The sequence below is a fragment of the Camelus ferus genome, chromosome 14 (assembly GCF_009834535.1).
Source record: "Camelus ferus isolate YT-003-E chromosome 14, BCGSAC_Cfer_1.0, whole genome shotgun sequence".
Taxonomy (NCBI): Eukaryota; Metazoa; Chordata; class Mammalia; order Artiodactyla; family Camelidae; genus Camelus; species Camelus ferus.
In genome coordinates this window covers 4239823-4253956 of record NC_045709.1, presented here as the reverse complement: position 1 = coordinate 4253956, position 14134 = coordinate 4239823, and the positions used below count along the sequence as shown (strand labels likewise).

The 14134-nt window shown below is 36.9% G+C and overlaps 1 protein-coding gene across 12 annotated transcripts in view; it reads right to left on the bottom strand.

The window, feature by feature from the left end:
* Window positions 1–14134, bottom strand: part of DGKH (diacylglycerol kinase eta) — a 150794-nt gene that overhangs the window by 47043 nt on the left and 89617 nt on the right. For 11 of the 12 annotated variants that reach the window (XM_032496067.1, XM_032496068.1, XM_032496064.1 and 8 more), the window contains exons 7-12: window positions 11845–11951; window positions 11032–11157; window positions 7370–7472; window positions 6067–6226; window positions 3552–3660; window positions 3284–3423 (exon numbers count right to left, since the gene is read on the bottom strand). In XM_032496067.1, coding sequence (XP_032351958.1) covers window positions 3284–3423; window positions 3552–3660; window positions 6067–6226; window positions 7370–7472; window positions 11032–11157; window positions 11845–11951 — 745 coding nt within the window. The remainder of the gene's footprint in view (window positions 1–3283; window positions 3424–3551; window positions 3661–6066; window positions 6227–7369; window positions 7473–11031; window positions 11158–11844; window positions 11952–14134) is intronic. The other variant, XM_014552002.2, reaches the window with a different exon arrangement.

The window sequence follows — 14134 nt, the reverse complement described above, 5'->3', positions numbered from 1 at the left end:
ACATGTTAAGGCCATGGCCCACAGAGAGAAATGCACAGATGTAACAACACCTCCCCTCCTCACTCGGTGCAATGCATTCTGACTTCTATTTCTTTCTGGTTCACTTTTTAAATAATGCTAACTGCAGTTTCTAACTATGGGTCACAGCCTGAAATTCTAAAACAGTGTCCTAGATTAAACAAATGCATATGACCTATGAAAAGTAAATCATTCTGATGTAACAGTCTTGCCCAGTCAGCTTATAAAGCCATGAAATGAAAATCAGCTAAATCTCCCTTCTTACATTAAGAAAGTAAGCGTGGGATTGAGAGGAAAATGTTAATAGAAATAATATGTCATTGAAGCACATGTATTTCAATTGGCTGTAAATATTAATGTCAGACCAGACATTGAATCATTTGGTGTTAGAGAAAAGCAGTCAATTCCAGATAAATCCAGTCTTCTATCTAAAATCGCAGTTTCAAGATTGGGGAAGGATATTTGGGAAAGGACATTATCAATGTCAGTAACAGTTTGTGGTTAAAGATTTTTCCAAGACACAAAGCATAACAAAAGCAGAACTGTGACATATGAATTTTAAGAAAAGCACATCACAGTGGAAGCCAGTGATAGAACCTGCAGGAAAATCCCAAGGTTAGCATCAGTATTTAAACAGAAACTAGTATATCATTCAGACTAATGTCTTTGCATAAAAACGAAAATTCTGAGAAAATTCCCCAAAAGACATAGGTTACATATTAAGATGTGTAAATTAAATAGTTGAGTATAGCTACTACTCAACTCTTGACATGAATATACTATATATATTTGATCACAAAAAGCCATTCATTCGTTCATCCATCTGCGCAACAGATATGTACTGAACGTCTCAAAGTGACAGACAGTATTCCAGAGTCTGCAAATACAAAATTGAGTAAAATTTCCCTAATAAAGCTTATATTTAAGTGCAGAGAACAGATGTAATACTGAGAACAAATAAAATAATTACACTTTGTGAACTTCAAATAGGGAAACTCACAATTGGAAACATGATAGTCAAGTCCCAGAGAGCTGGAAATACTCCTCGGGTTAAAGGACAGTTAAAGAAATGGGAAAGAAATCCACCCACACGTCTTAAGTTCCTTGTACCTTCCACGCTAACCTTCTTCCCTTGACAGGTAATGGCTGGGGCAGAAGGAACATGAGCAAGTGGCAGCAGGAATCAGGGAGGGATGCCTTTTGGTACCAGCTATTGCCTATTGGACGCCAGAAGGTAAGGACCCATTTGGTGAGCACGTGCATTAAAAAGAGAGTGTGGCGCTGAGCAAAGCCCCTGGGAAGCAGAGTCTGCACTGGGGTTTAGAGAGCCAATTCAACCACTTATTTAGCTATGTGACACCAATAATATAAAATCTTCCTGAGCCTTTTTACCTGTAAGATGGAGATGATAAAATATTAGCCATCTCTAAGTGTGTAGTGAGAATTAAACGAGATGAAGTGGCAGGTGGACAAAAATTATCAGTCATTCCTTCCTCCCACGGTCTCCACAAGACTCAGTTTTCATCTTTGTAAAACAGTCATAATAATGCTTTTCTTAGCCAAAACCACAGTGTCGTTTTGAGGATCAAATAAATTAATATATATAAAAAAGCTTCTAGGATGTGGAATATTATGAAACATCCATTTTTTTTCACCTGGTCTTTACAAATCATATTCTTTAATAAAGAAAGAACAAAATATTTCTGTGTTTCTGACAATAGTCCAAGGTTTTTCAATCCACTTTGATTTTTTTTCTTGTGTGTATGTTTTTTTTTTTTTTTTTGCTGGTCTGAATTAAGGAATTTTACCATGGGGGTGCTATTTCTTGGCTAACCACCTGGAGAAGTTAATTTTTATAACATACGAGGGAAAAGCACACAGTCAGAGCAAAGGAAATGCCTCAGAGCGTTTCCAAGGATGTGGGGAAGAGTGGTATTTAAATTGACAACAAAAAGCCATTTAAAATACCTTGTGTGGTTTGGAAAGCTCTGAATTGGGCAGTCATCTGGGAAATCACCTCCAGCCTCCCTCAAAGACTGGATACTGAGTCCACTTTCTGCTCCCAAACTACTGGGGGACCCCTCTCATGACTTGTTTTGGATAAACACAGACGAACGTCCAGCTTTCTTTTAAAATATCCTGTCAGCCAAAGAATCAGCCGTGACAGCATTACCTTATGACAGGCGAGGTTACAATTAATTAGGTTATAGCTTATTTTAGAGTAATTACATTTTAGATTGGTGGCTCCCTGATGAGATTTTGTTATTTTCGGGAAGAGTTCCACAGATGGCTAATCCTATCAAAGTTGTTTTGATTCATATGAGCTCCAGGTTATGAGATCTTGATATTCGCCTTCTACTGATGCTGGAGGTGACTGCTTACTGCGTCCTGACTGCTCCCCACACCCCAGTTCTAAATGCCCCCTCCACAGAACTCAGCATACACACCCTGTGGTGCCTTTTTTATATGTGGGGTATTTAGAGAGGAAGCAGTTAAGAAGATGCAATCAAGGATCCAGTAAACACGGTGATGGTTCCTTCATATGAAGCTGTCTTCCTAATGCTTCCCTGTCCCTGGGAAAGGATTTTTTCTTTTAGTATTTCATATTTTACTGGTTCAGTTCCTCCTCAATATGTATAATTAAGAAGAGATGCTCTAACGTATCTAAAGTTTATGTGTCATTCTTAGTTTTAATGAAACCAGAAGATGATGGGGCCTTCATCATACTCATCAGACGTACTCCCTCCCGCCCTCATTAACCATTTAAGATTTTTGACCCAAATATCAGTTAAAGGTAATTACTATCAACATAAACTCTATCTTTAAAATAATAGGTTCATTAGACCAATTTACTCAGGTTGTTTGGTTTTTGCTTTTTGTTTGTTTTTATAACTCATTCATTCACTCCCAAAACGTATTTTCTGAGTGTCTGTTCCATGCCAGGCTCTGTTCTAGATCTCAGGGGTGGGCAAGTATGGGAAGTCTCTGCCTTCATGGGCTTACTGTCAGTAAAACTTTAATTATCAAAACAGGATATGGGTTGGGGAGGGTATAGCTCAAGTTGGTAGAGCGTGTGCTTAGTATGCACAAGGTCCTGGGTTCAATCCCCAGTACCTCTGCTAAAAATAAACAAATCTAATTACCTCCCTCCCACCAGAATAAAATAATTAAATAATACAGTAATAAGTAAATAAAATATTTTTTTTAAAAGGGTATCAGTATGCCACTTTCCACCTAGTTTTAGAAGAGAATTTGTTATTATTACCTGTCCAGCATTTTGGTACTGGCTCGTTCCAGCTTCTCCAGTATCTGTGGAAGTTGGGTGTCATCATCGTATGAACCTCCCCAGCCAAGAACCCGGGCCAGGTCATTTCCTGTACCCAGAGGCAGGACTCCCAGCTGACACTGAAAGAGAGCCCCACAGAAGACCTCAGACAAGTTGAGACATAGGGACTATGTCATTTCTGCACTTCTTGAGTTACTAGATTAGGATACATTCATGTTAACTAGCAATGAAAAGAATGAGCACTTGCCTGTTTATTCAAGTTGAGTTTATCAATTTCTGACAAAACCCAACCTACACTTCCATCTCCTCCACAAACGAGAATCCGGAAATTGTCAAACTTCTGGAACAATCTTAAACTGAAAGCAAGAATTACTTTATTTAAGTATAAATACATTAAAAACCACTTTCCCCAATTCTCGGTCATTCTGTTATTTATTGGTATTCACGTTCAGGTTAAATATGAGAATTCTTACTTACATGTGAATTATACTACAGAAATTACTTTGAGTGCAATGTTTAACTCAAGAAAACGTCTCAACTATAAAGAGGAAAGGAGCTTATAAGTAGAAATGGAGATAAATTAGGAGGATAGGGGAGTGAGAAACGAGAAAATGAAAAAGCAGCAGAACCCAGGAAAGAGAATGAAAGGTAAGTGATACAAAATGGTAAAGGGGGTGATTTTTCTCTTTCCCTCATAAGGATATGTTATTTCTATACGCAGCATATTACAAAAGAGGGCAGGGATCCCAGGGCACTGATGCTCTGAGGTGGCCTTTGGGGCAGTTCCGGAGACCCACCAACCTCACTGGTGTACCCCTGTCATACTTCTAGTTGCTTTTTCTCCTCCTCTTCTCCTAGTCTCAGGTCCATCATTTTACTTCTGTCTTCCTTCATCTCAACTTTTGACACTTCTCACCTCCTGAATGGACCTTGGTACACCTCAACTATTGTGGGAAATCGAAAAAATATGTTACGGAGACACTATCAAGAAGTTTCACAAACGGAGTGCCTTCAAATCTTAAGGGGTGGATGGAAAAAGTAAATGTCAAGAATATAAAGTATTAGATACATGCACCCCAATGTCCATAGCAGCACCATTTACAATAGCCAAGACATGGAACCAACCTAAATGTCCATCGACTGATGACTGGATAAAGAAGTTGTGGTATGTTTATACAATGGAATACTACTCAGCCATAAAAAAGAATAAAATAATGCCATTTGCTGCAGCAACATTGATGGACCTAGAGCTTGTCATTCTAAGTGAAGTAAGCCAGAAAGAGAAAGAAAAATACCATGTATCAGTTATATATGGAATCTAAAAAAAAAAAGAGAGAGAGAGAAAAAGAGTACTCATAAACTCATCTACAAAACAGAAACAGACTCAAAGACACAGTAAACAATCTTATGGTTACGGGGGGGGGAACGGGTGGGAAGGGATAAATTTGGGAGTCTGAGATTTGCAAATGTTAGCCACCATGTATAAAAATAGATTTAAAAAATCCAAATTTCTTCTGTATAGCACAGGGAGCTATATTCAATATCTTATAATAATCTTCAGTGAAAAAGAATATGAAAACAAATATATGTATGTATATGCATGACTGGGACATCATGCTGTACACCAGAAATTGACACATTGTAACTGACTATACTTCAGTAAAAAAAAAGAATATAAGATATTAAAACCATGAAGGATTATAACACAGATTGTGCTAGCAAGGGAAACAAAGCTAACCATCAATGGAAGTGACAAAGGAGAGAAGAGAGGCCAGATGAGGAAGTGCCCGGACTCATACAGGGGAAAAGAAGGGATGTACAAGCACATATGGAAGGAAATGGACTTAAATGAAGAAGACCAACACCATGGGACCAGAAGGGCCTGAGACAGCAAGAAAAAGGCAGTGGAAACAAGAAGGAAGACCCTGAAGGGACAAAAGTGAAAAGAGGCATATAGAGAGACTGAGGAGAGAAACAGAGAAGATAGGAAAGTGCTAAATCACAAAATGCAAAAGGCCTTTTCAGGAACTGATATCTAAAATCTCCATTTCTACTGGGTTCATGCGTTAAGGTGACAGTGGAGCTCAAGAGAAAAGCAGAGTTGGCATCAGTGAATCATAAGGAGATTGCAGGTCCCTGGTTCAGATGACACAACATTACCCGTTCAACGAAAATCATACATATGTACTAACAATGGACTCAAAATGCCTCAAGGCATTTCCCTCATTGAAAATATATTTTTCCCGCCCCCCAATTTTAGGTTATGTGACGTTCCAGAAAGTTGGAAACTAGCAATTAACAAAAGTACTATTTTTGTTATTTATGTGAACTGAGTCTGAAATCCTTAAGGACCTGTCCTTGAGACCTACTACAAAATCTGTGCTTTGGTTAAACAATGATCTGTATTATATAAAAATCAATACTAGCCTTCCATACAAATCATTTTCTAAAGTTATTTTTGGTATGTCTCTATTTATACAAGTTGCTCTTTCGTAGAGCTAAGTAAACTGTGTTGTTTGATGTAGGACACATCCTAAAGTATTTTCTAAACAAATTTTGGAATTTTCAGCACACAAGGAAGTTACACAAATATCAAAATGGTCGTGTTAAAATTTATAATTAGAGCTTTAAAAAAAAGGGAGGCGTGGGAAGATCAACAGAGAGGTCTAGCTGAATCTACAATTTTCGTGAATTGAAAAGCCAAACGTACTTCACAGTCAGTGCAACATTTCATTCAAATGAGATTTGTCAATAATCATTACCCTAAATGAGGACCTCCATTCATTAAATCAAACACCTGAGCCGGATTTAGTAACTGTTTAAATCGACGAAGAAACTTTACTCCCTGATTATCTCCACTCTTAGAATTGACAAAAACCAACAGAGGACTAACACAGAATGAAAACGTTGCTCTACAGAAACCTGCAAAAAAAAAAACAACAACAAAAAAAAACACAGTACAAGATCAGTATGTACAGCTTTCTCTTTTAAATTATTAACAAAACTTCAGGAAAAAAGATAAATTCATAAATAAAGAACCTTGTTTATTACTTTAACAATAACTTAAAATTTAGCCCTCCAAATGGAGATAGGCTTATTATTTACATACTACGACTACAAAATATATCTTCTAAAGTATGCTCTATAATGTAAAATCATACCAAAGATGGTAAAAGTATTAATCATAGATAATTTAAGACTGACCACCTGCCTTAACAATACTTAATCATTAAGAGAAATCAATCATAGTCTATAAATTCACATTTGTTAAAGAATTCATGTTCATATTCAGTATTACAAAATATTTTAACTGCTCCTTGAGAAGGCCTTAGAAAATATTTTAAATTCTTTAACCTTACAGTAAATAACAGAATCTTGATATATCAGGGTTATGGGGAGGGGCTGTTAACAGCACAAGTCAAAGTTAATCATATCTTCTGTGGCTTATATCCTCATATTTACAATCTCTATTGGCATAATTTATATAAAAAGTTTGGAGAGCATAAGGCACTTTATCGATGAAAAATATTAATGATGGTTTATGATCAAGGTATTTTGTAATCTGGCTTGCTTACAAGGAAGTTATTAGTATGCTAACCCAAACCAGTGCTGTAAACATATTCTTCTGTACTTACAACTAAGCTGTAAGATACTGGAAGAAGTGGGAGAATTTATAGGAATACAAATTCCTGCGCTGAAATTGTAGGAAAACAAGTTGAAATATGAGCTACACTAATGGGCAGTTTCGACTCTGGAGGAGAAAAAAAATCACTTATAAAAATTAACCTTTTCAGATTGCATTTTGTTATAGAATAATGATCTTTATTTGCTTCAATGTAAAATCTATAAATCTTATACAATGTAATTTCACCACTGTTATAGCTATGTTAAACCTTAATTTTAAAATGTTCTTTTATAAATTAAATAAACTGAAATGGAATTATTATGTAAAAACTGACCAGAATAACCAATTTCTAGACATCAAGTTCTATTTATTCTAGGTAAAGAGATGTACTTATCAACATTCATACGCTCAAATTATACACTTACACCACTGCTACATACCATCAGAGTCTGTGCTGTTGAGTGCAATTGGAGGTATGACAGACACTTTACATTGGCCAAGTGGACAAATAGGATGGTATAAATCTTTGCAGGCAGTGTGTACCTATAACAAAGAAGGAAACCTTCAAGAATCATAAAAACACATCACTGTTTTGTTATGGCATAAATGATATCGAAGGAACTGATAAATGAGGACCAAGTGCATCACAAAATGTTCAGTAACTCATAAATTACTTTAATGGCATAATATTTAATATCCCTTGAAGGAATGAGCTAATCATGTTAGAGATGGGAATTTGATTTGGCCCGTGCAGCCTGTTTCCATGATTGTCTCAGGCAAGCAGTATGGAGTCACTGAATGCCCGGCGGAGGCAAGGAGAGAGGAAGAGAGGGGAAAGGCGTGCAGAGGAAGGGAGGTAAGGGAGGAGGGGAGAAAGGGAGGGAGGTGGGGAGGGAACCAGCATGTGTCATCACTGTCCACAGGAAAAACTGATGACATTGACCTTATAAAATTCTTACAGAATTCAGTGAAAGTAAACACAATTTCTACTGTGTCTGCTGTTTTCTGCAGTGATCTTATAACTTTCTATCCACACCTCTTTTATAACATTGTCATGTTTTTGTAGTTTTTAAGTACATCCACGCCTATTTTCTCAGCTAGACTTCTGGCTCTATAAGGAAAAGGATCGGGTCCTACCATCGCCCACTCATCTTAAGTGGTACACATCACAGGCACTCAGCAAATGTGTTAACTCTGTAGGGAAAAAAGTTTCGTCACTCAATCAAGGCTAACACATTAAGTAGGACCCAAGCAATTTAGAATGATTTATGTTCTCACCTAGAGAGCCTTTAAATGTTTTATTAGTAAAAGAAGAAATTTCATGAAGCACTTATTTAACATGGCTTTATTTCATTAGTCCTTTTAGAAAACTAGTGTATAAATTGAACACGTATTTATCAAAACTTCTGAGAAAGTAACTGAAATTTAATAGTGATTCTTGTTCTGCCAATGACCTTTTGAACAGTTTCCTATTATGACTTATAATGATTAACAATCCAAATGGATTTTCAAAAAAGAAGCATGCACAGATAGTTTTAAAAGGAATTGAAAAAGCAAAACAGAAAAATATTTATAACAATGTTAAATGAGAAAAGCAGAGATAAAATTGTATCTTGACTATTTTTACAGAAAAGATAAAATTATGTCCAGAGGCTGGACAACAGCTGGAAAAATTAGGAGTTGACTCATTAGGATTATGGAATTATGGTTTTGGTTCATTCTGAACATAGATGACTATGTTTAGACACTATATTTTCTGCTGTTAGAAACTCATATTTTAAAGGCAAAATACTATGTTAACAGACAAATGAAAGTGTAAGATGTACAAGGTTAAGAAGAATGTGACAGAGGTGATAGTGGCCCAGAAACCTGCACGTCTGACTGACACAGGGCAGGGCAGAAATGATTTCATACCAAGGTGATATTTAAGTCAGCCAGGAAAAAAAAGAGGGCAAAGGCATTCCAGAATACCTCTCCTTCCATAACCTGTAATAACACTTCTCCCCTATTTGTGATATTTTTAAAAGGTGGGAGTGAGTAGCATGAGCAAGTAAAAAACTTAGTGAACTTATACTGTTAAAATTAGTAAAATTTAAAACTACTCACTAACCACAAGTACAGACCTATATACTGCATGTAAAGACAACTTAAATAGTACCTTTCTAAATCCCACTCCTGGGCATATATCTGGAGGGAACTCTAATTTGAAAAGACACCTGCACCGCAATGTTCATAGCAGCACTACTTACAATAGCCAAGACATGGAAACAACCTAAATGTCCATCAACAAGTAATTGGATAAAGAAGTTGTGGTATATTTATACAATGGAATACTACTCAGCCATAAACAAGAATGAAATAACGCCATTTGCAGCAACATGGGTGGACACAGAGATTATCATATTAAGTGAAATAAGTCAGACAGAGAAAGAAAACTATCACATGATATTTCTCATTGGTGGAATCTTCAAAAAAAGATACCAATTCTATTTACAAACTAAAAACAGACTCACGGACATAGAAAGTAAACTATGATTACTAAAGAGTGGGGAGGAATAAATTGAGAGTGTGGGATTAACAGATACGCATTACTATATATAAGGTAGATAAACAACAAGGACCTACTGTATAGCACAGGGAACTATATTCAATTTCTTATAATAACATATAATAGAAAAGAATCTGAAAATACATATGTATGTATATGTATAACTGAATCGCTTTGCTGTACACCTGAAACTAACGTAAATCAACTACACTGCAATAAAAAATTTAAAAATTTAAAAAAGAGAAGAGCTGAGCTTCCAGAAGTAGAAAAACAGACTTCAGTATATGCAGACTAATAAAATTGGTGGTAGATACATACATCAGTGTTTGTCCCTGCAAAAAGTAAATCTTAGGTGAGATGGAATCTTAATTTTCAATCTTGTTTGCAGGAGCACTTCTTTAAAATAAGGAGTGGCATAAGGGTTTTCAGGGTTAGGACTGCAGCAAAAATCCAAAAAGCGACATCTAATATAGTCTTTATTAATATTAAACGGGATAAAAGAAATAAAAAGTAATCTCCATGGAAATAAAAGGGCAACTGATGATGACTAACAGAAGCATGGGGACAAAGAGAATCATTTTTGATTCAAAAATGAAAAAGAAACACAAGATTCCCTATCAAGCCTGACTAAAAAATTGTAGCACTTTTCCTCCGTGACGTATGAGATCAATCTCATTGATTATGAAATCAACACATCAAACATGTAGCTCTTACATTTGCTGATCTTTGTCGTACTTATTAAAAGCAAAGGTTTTCCACCTTTTCGTTGGGGGGAAAGGGACTGACTTCCAAGACGCAAAACAAGACCAAACAACTCAGCCCCAGTGCAAGGCAGTCACCCACCTAGTCGGACAGCATCGCCTAGTGCTGAGGTGAGCACTCAAACAGCGACTGCCTCCTCGTCCTGCGGTCTTGAGCCCCCCAGCACCCTCGGAGGGGCACGAGGTCACCCTGAGTTCCTGCTCTGACTGCCCACCTGCAGCGTGGAAGCCCAGTCCTCACCCAGTCTGGCGTAGATGGGACCATTCCTTGCCCCATATTGGCTCCATGTTTTGCTCTGTGTGTGTCTCACCGCTTTCTTGCACATGCAGAGAAGTTTTAAACATTTACTTATTTATATAACACAAATGCCTATAATTTAAATCATATCAGTGCATGGTCTACTGAACTCAGTATTCTTTTTGTCAGAGCGCACACACAGCGTGGTAGCCAAATTAAACTTTGTATGTAAAACAAATTTTGGTGCCTTTCTGTGTACAACAGGTGATACAACAGGCTGACAACAGCAAACCATTGAGGGTGGCTAAAGATGATCAAAAATAATAAAACTGTGGGAAAGAGGGTTTTAGACAAAGGAAATATAGAGAGAGAGCAGGTGTCACAAAAGAGCACTGACAAAAGTAAACAGTGGGAGGAATGCATCTTGAAAAGAGGTGAACCTTACAGTGGGGGTGTGTGCTACCAGGCTCTGCTCAGCCACAAATTCTCAGCTCTGCCCATGAAAAAGTTACAAAAAGATACTAGCTAAATGGAAAACAATTCTAAAACTCTCACCATCGTTTTACACCAAAGGCATTTCCAATCTTGCAGACGGAGAACACTGCCACATGTTTTGTCACAGACGGCACATTTGGCGCTCACGGGCAAGTTACCCTCGAGCCACTGGTGGGGCATAGCCACCTGTGCAGCAGGAAGAAAGGGAAGTCAAATTAAAGACAGTGGAGGACATCATTATCCAAGGGAAGACAGACAATGATTTCTTACTCTCTGGAATCAGCGGTATGTATCATTCACAGCATGCATTCACTTCCCCCACATTTATTGAGCATCTATTATGTCCCGAGCAATGTAGGGATACAACGATAAGTTAAGACTAAAGCCCTGCCCTTCGGGATTTGTAGTCTTGCTGAGAAGAAAGGCATGGAAGGGGATTATCCCAAAGTGATTATGAAGTGTCATCAGAGATTTGCATGCAAGGTGAAGGGAGGCAAGGTTTTGAAGGCTGGCGGCACTGTTGAGGGGAGAACCCAAAGTCTGAGGAGTGAACAGCTGGTAAACAGCTGAGCTGAACCTTAGAGAATATCTTGGTTGGCCAGACAAGGGTCCTCGAGCCCAGCCCAGCACAGCATCCACTCCTAAGCCCTTACACAATTTCCCTCGAAATTTAAGAGCTGAAGGAAGCTACGAAGGATTGAATTGAAAATAAAGAGTCACAATCAACCAAAACCTTCCATGGAATCCTAATAATAAATGCTCCCACTTAACTCTGCCGTAACTTTAATAATAGACGCTCCCGCTTAATTTCCACAGGAGCAGAGAATGACAGAGCGGAGGTGCTGGGGAGAGACGGGGACAGAATGGGCTTACTCCATCCTCGTCCTCGATGATGTCCTTCCCGATGGAGGCCAGAGTCGTCCACTTGCAGTTGTTTGTTGCCCTCACTGCACACCTTTTGTGAGCCTTGAATTTACACACTAAGGGAAAAAAAAAAAGGTCAACCATTGCTAAAGGAATATGTACTTTGGGACCAATGATGAAAGGAAATCACAGCATGAAATTTTAAAGGGCTGGCAGGGTGGAAAAAACCCCAATATTTTAAAGTTTCTATCATTACTCTTCAATAATAGTCATAATGTTCTCAAAAGCAAACAGGGCTAGGGTTATATGAGGCACTTTTATCAAGCTACAGGCTGCTAAGAGATTCCACTTACTTCTTAAAAGAACAGAAAGGAGATGAATATGAAAAGAATTAGTTTTAAGGAGAGGGGACCACACGCACACAGAGAAGAAAATAAAATTCAGTAATACAAGAGTGCTGGTAACATCCAATTATGGTATCTGGATGTTAATTACAAAAACGTGTTTAATTTGTGAAAATCCAACGAGCTGTACATGTCTGAGATTTGCTTTTTTTCTATACATATAATATACCTAAAAGTTTGAAAATATCAGTAAGATAAAGAACGGGGTAAGTCAGGGGAGCTTTAAAGTGCAAGCATGTCAAGAAAATATCCAGGCTTCACGGAAATCGGTTGATGAGGTCACAGAGATGGTACTGACTTTGAGAAGTATGCTGTTGGGATGACTACATGATAACATAGAAAAAGGAATGATGAAGTGATGTTCTTGCTACACGCATCACTAATTCTCCCCAGTCACATTATCAAAAAGGTGTCTACAAAAGAGAAATAAGACGAAACAACCAAGAAAGCAGCAGCACACACAGGAAAAAACAAATAAACCACAGATTATTTGAAAAATTAACCCTTGCTTATGAAAATCAGAACGCGACAGCTACTAAGCTAATCCACCCTTCTAGGGACACCATATAGTGTTAATGGATACTGTGTTCATGTTAATGAGTTTCTGACTTTTCAGATAAATATTTAAAAGTAGAGATCCTTGCAGTAGAAACATAATAAGGTAGCTGTTGTTAAATTCCAAACATGGTGACTCTTTTTCACATGATTTTTAAATTTCTACCAGATTTTTAAAATTAAAGTAACAAATTCAAAGTTATGGGTAACACATCATTCTCTTTAAATTGTCCTAATCTGATGTAACATAAAAATGAAAGGATCAAGAGAAAAAACTAAGGAATCCATAGGCAAATGTTCAGAATGTGTCGGGTATCAGGAATAGCCAATAGACAAATGGCCACTTAAATGGAGCTGGTTTTTCCTTAAAAAATATTAGCCTATAGACGTTGGAAATGTTTCACTCATCTGCTCTTTTGTGTACGTGGTAAATTCTTTCCTGGAAATCATACTATTTTTGTTATGAATAACTTTGTGACTCAAGCACAGATTTCATATAGAAAACAAATTTTCAACTGAATTTTATTGCTGATAAACAACAGTGTAAAGAAACAGCACCATAGGAAAAAAGCTTAGTTTGAAAAACAACTTAAGCATGACCTGCTCTGTCTTGCCCCAACTGACTATTTTAAATTATTTAATCTTTTAAACTATTTAAACGTTTTCATCTGTTACAGTATTTCTCAAAAGCATGGTCCTGGTTTTATTTTTAAAAAGCAGGCTTGTTAATGTAAATGGCAAAATATCCTTCTTTCTTATGCGCGAGTTTCTTACGCTGCATCTTCTTTATCCATTCATCTATTGATATGCATTTCGGATGCTTCCATATCTTGGCAATTACAAACAATGTTGCTGTTAACAGAGGGGTGTATGTATCTTTTTGAATTAATTCTTAGTTTGTAGTTGGCTTTATTCTTTTTATAACTATGTAAGTTTAAAAAGCTAAAGCTCTAAATGTTCTTAGAAACAATGAACAGTACATATATGTAAATTTTTTTAAATATGTGCAGTAAAAAAGTGCAGACTTTTAAAATAAGTACTTGCTATTAACAGTCAATAAGCATTTTCTAATAGGCAAAGAAGGAAGTATAAAGAAGGTTACGGTATAAGTTCGAGGCTTTTTGAAGATTTTTGCCATTACAAATTGGACAGCTCATTCAAAATAAAAATCACTTTTGTAAGAATAAAGCACTTCATGCAATGAGCCTTGAGAATTAAAAGTTGCTTAATATAACATATAATGATAATAATAAAACAAACTGGACTGTAATTATGGTCACTAAGGAATGGAAATGATTAATAAGCATCTTAATTTGGTTGGGTGACAATTTTCTCCAAAG